Here is a 6,853-nt window from a genome sequence, read left to right as displayed (position 1 = left end):
CAATTGCTCCATTACAAATGATTCTATGATACAAGAATAGTGGCTATTGCAGTCAGGATATAAGTAGGATGTTCGTAATAGCTTGACATTGTGAAGATGATTATCTAATAATTAAAGTATATCTTTACAATTATTACAGGTGCTTATTGACACACTTTATCATTTTAAAAACTTAAAGTCTGTTCATTGCCCTGCAATAATTTACAGGCTTAAAGTGGATCACGTGTTCTTTTAAGACTCATAAAGGAACAGAATCATGGTTGTCTGGCCTGTTGCTGGTGCAGAAAAAACAATGGTTTTTTTTTAAGTTCAATAAATAAAAATGATTTTGTTAATTTTATCGATTTATTTTGCAGCCACCCCTATGAGAAAGTTTAATTCAGGAGTAAGATCGCTCATTCAATGGTAAAATTATTACCGACTATCAGGTATTGTATGTTGGAATCTTATACAGGGCTAAGTCACTTTTCCACATGCTTCAAGATTTTAATACTGAAAGTTAACGAAACTCACTGTCAGTTTTACATTAGTAACCCAAGCGAGACCGGAATGTTAAGTTATGATTAGGGCAAGCAGTAAAGCATCATGCTGATTGGCTATATATATTAGAAGTTATTTCGATGATTTGTAAATGTGGTTACCTCACACGCTAGTAGACCTGCTAACTAAAAAAATCACAGTAGTCAAAATGGAGTTATTTCCCTTATATTAGTTTCCACTTAATCCACTAAAGGCAATATCACTCTAGCTATATCAAATTCTGATTATTTGGACCTTAACACATAGACATAGCAAAATTTTGAAAACAGTTTTCTGCTTGACTTTTGTTTATAACAGCATACATGGCAGGAATCCTGATTAAAATTTTCTTTGCCAGACATTTGTAGGCAGATTCATGCACGTGTGCGACATTTATATGGAAAATATTTTGACAGTCATGACAGCCATGAAAATATGTAATATAGGGAATAAAAGGTCACGAAAATTTCAATTTAAGCAGTGGATTGTTACACCCAAGACAGTCGAAGACATGACACTTTTTCATGTTAATTAAACAGCAATCTTAGTCAGACATTTTGCAATTTTTTAAAGAAATTGACTGGCTAAATCAATAATAACATTTATATTATCAACAGTCAGACAGGTGTCAAGACATGACTGGCTCAAAATACAAACTCAACAGCCCTGATGCATATCAAAATCTGTAAAGTGAGAAAGTGTTGTTTTAAGTGAAAAAGTACATTAATAAGGTGATACAGTGCATAGGAGACATTTTCACCAATAAACACATTTCACAGCAAATTCACCTTCACAATGTCAAGCTATTCTTGTATTAGGGAATGCAGCGATTTGATTGGATTGTACAAACTTCCACGATACAAGAAAGGTGGCTATTGCAGTCAAGGTATAAGTGTAATGTTAATAATAGCTTGACATTGTGAAGATGCAGCAAACTGTGATAGTCTAAATTATTTCGAAAACCAGCTGATTAGAGCTCTATTTCCGTTATCTGCATCACCTTTCAAAAATCAACTCTGAAGTCTGGTTTGTCTGTAAACAAGTCTTGATTGCCAGTACATTATGAACATTCAACCAATCAGATATTACAGCAAATATTGATGATGATCAGAGCCCTGTTTCTCATAAAATCTTAGGCCCAAATGTAATCGTATACAAACCAAACCTCAAATTTCCTTCTTGAAAGTGATACAAATTGCTGAAATGTTGGTAGCATATCAGCTGAGAAAGCAAATACATAGACTACTACATTATTTTATGTAAGTTTTTGAAAACACAAAGTGAATAACAGGGAATACACTTGGGTCAGTTGCAACTGTACTGTTAAATCTTTTAGTGGCAAACACTTTGAAACAATTATTTAGGGTACAAAATTTCATCCCCAAAATATCAAAAAGAAAAATCAAAATAGAAATATTTAAAATATTTAGGGTTTAATTTAAAAATCTGGTAATTTAAAATTAGATGGTATTCTTTCAATATTATTATATTTTTATGATAAAATAATGCAAATTCACATAAAATTGTATTCTTGAGCCTCTGGAGAGAGTCATGGCACCTTGTTGCTGTGGTTCCCATTTTTTGAGCCGCCACTAATTAGATTCTTTCACAGTTTGTCAGGTTTATATATAAGTATAAACTGATGTATCTCTGCTGTTACCTTATTAAAATACATGTAATACATGTGTTGAAAAACAAACAATTTTTGTATGCAGAAACTAAATTGATACAAAAAAAAAAGAACATAAAAGTAATTTCCATACATACCACTAAAAATTCCTTTTTATCCACAATATGGTTGCCGTCTGTATCAAACATATTAAACGCAATACGGAAACCAGAATGAGGCTCTGAAAAATATAAATAAATACCACATAAGTTTATAATCAAAAATATTAAATTGGGGGGTCGCGACCTGGTAATTCTGACCAGAAAACAACACAGACACTTCCAGAGTTATTTCCCTTTTCGATACACGTATATTCCCAGCTTTGAAGTTGTATCGAGAAAAGAAATGAAAACAAAAGGAATTGAACACACCCAGGCATTAAAGACAGACATCAACAATTGTCCTCTAATTAAACTGTGTGTTTTTTATTTTTCAACCTCATTCGACAATACTTAACTTTGTGTGGCCACAATTATACGCAATAGTTTGATATTTTGAAAGGCTATAAATAGTAACAAATGTTGTGGAACCTCCTTTAAGAGCACTCTGGGGAATTCCGTGTCTAATTTTAGAACACATATAAATCAAAAACAATTATTTCAGAGATCTATTCCTCCAGTGATTATACAATGTATATGTTCAAACCTAAATTACAGACAAATTACTAGTAAATACTAGTCTCATTTATCAAATATAGCTTGCCAGACAAGGTAATGAATTGATAGTTTGCCAGGCAAGGTAATATACTGATAGTTTGCCAGACAAGGTAATAAACTGATAGTTTGCCAGGCAAGGTAATATACTGGTAGTTTGCCAGACAAGGTAATAAACTGATAGTTTGCCAGACAAGGTAATGAATTGTTAGTTTGCCAGACAAGGTAACAAATTGAGTTTGTCAGACAAAGTAATAAACAGATAGTTTGCCAGACAATGCAATATTCTGATAGTTTGCCAGGCAAGGTAATGAATTGATAGTTTGCCAGGCAAGGTAATAAGCTGATAGTTTGTCAGGCAAGGTAATAAACTGATAGTTTGTCAGGCAAGGTAATAAACTGATAGTTTGTCAGGCAAGGTAATTTACTGATAGTTTTCCAGACAAGGTAATAAACTGATAGTTTGTCAGGCAAGGTAATTTACTGATAGTTTTCCAGACAAGGTAATTTACTGATAGTTGTACAGACAAGGTACTAAACTGATAGTTTGCCAGACAATGTAATAAACTGATTGTTTGCCAGACAAGGTAATGAACTGATAGTTTGTCAGACAAGGTATTGTAAACAGAATCGTGATTTAATTATACAGTTGTAAAAGAATTATTGAAACTTTTAAGAGATATCAGATTATTGTCTATTACCCCATATAGCAATATAGATCATATTGTATTTCTTGATCACATGTATTGCATTATGTCTCTTATCGTATTGTGTCATGATTTGCAACACTTGGTAGAGGACCCAATTATGTCAAGTCAATTTTTGGGAAAAATCCCAAATAGGATTTTTAACACACAAGATTAAGAGTTGTCTTGGCCACCTAAATTGTGTCTTTGTTGTAATTTTTTCTGTAAACAACAAAACCTTCTGATGATAATTTGAACCACCATAAACAGAGTCTGACTCTAAACATTCAAATATGGAGGCAATCAACCCATTTCTTCCCAGACAATAGTATCATCTTGTCTGGGCCGGTTCCACTTGTCCGAGGGTTCATTCAGTTTAGTTCATACACCAGCTCATTATCTTAAGGTTCGTTAGTTGGAACCAGAGCAGGTATTACCCACTTTTACCTGACCCCGTTATGGGAGGTCTTGGCAACGAATTACCCCCAGTTCAAATATATACCAACATCCACAAACTCTGTCAGATTAGAGAAGTAAATGGTGTATTTGGAGGGTTGACCATTGCACCAATATTTGGTAAATTCAGAACCAAACATCAGGAACCTCAAAGTCCCTCTGATCCAGAATGGGAGGTTATAAACTTATCCTTGAAAGCTCATAATTATTAACTCAAGAAATGATTTGATCTATGTGGACTCTCACAAAGGGATCTCTAGTTGGTGGCTTTAGAGTGAATATAACCATCTCATTGTGGAATAATGTACAGTGAAATAAACAAAGCCAGAGTTGCCCATTAAGAATGGAAGTTTTGATGGTCCCCCCTTCCATTTATCTTCTCAATCTGAATAGACTACATGTTTAATATTAAATTAAGTTCCATGTGCGCCTATTCATAAAATATTCCTAATTAACCCAATGAAGAAACAAAACTAGCACGAGATGCCTGTGGGCTCTTTGAAGCACAGTATGTTAATGATGTTGGCCTAAAATTGGAATGTGTATTGAGATATAAATAGGACCAGCCCACAGGCATACTGACCAATTCAACATAGAGTGGGATCTATGGCACTACTGACCTACCGGTAATTAGCAAAATGACGTAAAAAATCACTTCCTCAAAACTTCGATTTTGGGTCTTTTGTATAATTTTTGATAAAAACCAATCGTTTTTGATGTAATGTAGCTATTTATGTCTCAGATTGTCTGTCTGTGGAAGTCTGGTAACAATGGATAACTCAGCTTTCAGATTTTATTCCAGTCGATCCAGCTGTAAATGGATACAGACAATCATGGAAAAATCATTCCCAAAATCAAAAGAAAAAATTGAAATTTTTATTGGCAAAACCTTTTTGCATGATCTTTTCATATCTATCCAGGAGACAATTTACATCTGGGCTGATTGGAAAAACTAAGTACACAATAGGGTGTCCAAACTTTCTGAAAGCCGTATGAACCAAACACAGCCACTTGTGCCTTATAATCAAACAAATGATAAAACTTTAATATTGTAGAATATTCAAAACCCCTGGACAGATTCATTAATGATTCAGCTTTGTTACACAAAATTTTATGCCAAATTGAGCTTTTGTCATTGTGAAATCCTCAAAAACTAGCAACCCAAGAGTGGGTTGGTGTAATTCTCATAAAAAGTGACTTTTTATGTATGGCCTCATTAGTTTAGTCATGATAATCAACTTGCTCTTGATGTGAGTCTTGACATCCTGAATGTTTATATTGTTCTCATCAAATAACTTGATCTAAGGTCTAAGGTTGTAGTACTACCTTAATTTTCAAAATCAATATTTAGTGCAATGGAAACAAACCAAACATTTCAAGAAATATCAGACATGACTGGTAAGAATAAACAACATCACATCCCTGAAACCACACCATCTGATCATAATAGGTGCCGAAATCCCATCCATTTATCACTACCTTGGAACAGATTTGGCTATGCTATATTACGCTACAGCCTTTTCTTATGGTAAATATGTATTGGTTGGAAGTAACCTTTGAAAACAGACATAACATTATGATATGACATGATATTTTGTGATGTATAAAAAATTGAATGGATAATCTACACTGTAGCCATGCCCCATGTCTGTTTTGATGGAAATCATGAACTTTGTCACCATAAAGTCCAATTTCATCAGATCTAAATTGATACAATGACAGATTTGTATATGGACAATAAGACAAGATCATGGCTCATGATAGGTGATAACTAGAAACTTCCTCACAACAATAATACAAGAATCTTTGACATATTGGTGTTGCTGATTCCTTATTCAGGTTCTTTTGTCTTGAACCAGCTCATCAAGAAGTTCTTTTTACGCAATTATTCAGAAGAATTTATTATTTTTTTTTTTTAACTTTTTTTTTTCTTGAATCAGCAAAAAAGGTTTTAAAAGTACACAGGCTACACAAATAGCCAGAATAAAGCAGGATTTTCATTTGGTTCCATTCTTTCATAGTAAAAATAACTCATATGGTCAAGCATGTTTATAATTACAGGAATTAAAGACGTCTGATGGAGAAATGGAATGATACAAAAAGAAGCCATATATGGCCTAAATACACAAGCTAGAAAACATCTTTACAATCCCTTTTAAGACATCCCCACCTGTCCTTGTGTTTACCTTTCTCATGTTATTCATATTCATGATGCAAGAGGGAATTCCCTTTCTATAAATAGAACTGAGGTCAGATTTACCATATTTGGTTTTTCATTCATGATTTTGCAAAGAAAGTTCAAAGTGGGTGCAAATAGAAAATGACAAGCTGGACTGAGGTAGAAATATTTGAAGGTAAGTAAATTATATTTCAAATATGGGGGTAAGGTGTTTTTTTTTTTCTTAGAATGAATCTTTTCCCAATTAAAACATCCAATGAAAATATACATTGAGTCTTCAACCATGATAAACTGTGGAGAATATGATAAATCCTAAAGGTGTGGGCACATGAGTCAGCTTGGTCGCGTGTGACCGTGCTACCACGACAAGATTATCGCGTTGATAATATCAAATAATTGTCTCTGAGAGTTTGCAAGACAGATCATCATCAAATCAGATTCATTTTCCTTTCAAGTGCACACTGAGCACATGATTATCGACAAGGTGGAAATTGACCAACTGGAGATTTTCTTGTCTACTCGTGTGCCCGTGACAAGACTCTCGTCGGTGTGCCAGAACCTTTAACCAATCAAAATAAAACACATCTTCCAAAATCTCATATAATATAGAGTGCTAAAGCTTAGTCTAGATTTCAAGTATAAAGCCAACCCAAAAATTGTCAGGCTCTCTTATGTTTTATGATGTGAACTT

At 33.7% G+C, this 6,853-nt stretch overlaps 1 protein-coding gene across 1 annotated transcript in view; it reads right to left on the bottom strand.

Moving 5' to 3' along the window:
- LOTGIDRAFT_230996 (hypothetical protein) overlaps nt 1-6,853 on the bottom strand; it is a 104,516-nt gene that overhangs the window by 45,852 nt on the left and 51,811 nt on the right. The window contains exon 5 of the mRNA XM_009051008.1: nt 2,287-2,369. Within this exon, the coding sequence (XP_009049256.1) occupies nt 2,287-2,369 (83 nt within the window). The remainder of the gene's footprint in view (nt 1-2,286; nt 2,370-6,853) is intronic.

This window comes from Lottia gigantea (assembly GCF_000327385.1).
Source record: "Lottia gigantea unplaced genomic scaffold LOTGIsca_16, whole genome shotgun sequence".
Classification (NCBI taxonomy): Eukaryota; Metazoa; Mollusca; class Gastropoda; family Lottiidae; genus Lottia; species Lottia gigantea.
Note: the sequence above shows the minus strand (reverse complement) of the source record. Positions and strands in the feature narration are given on the sequence as shown.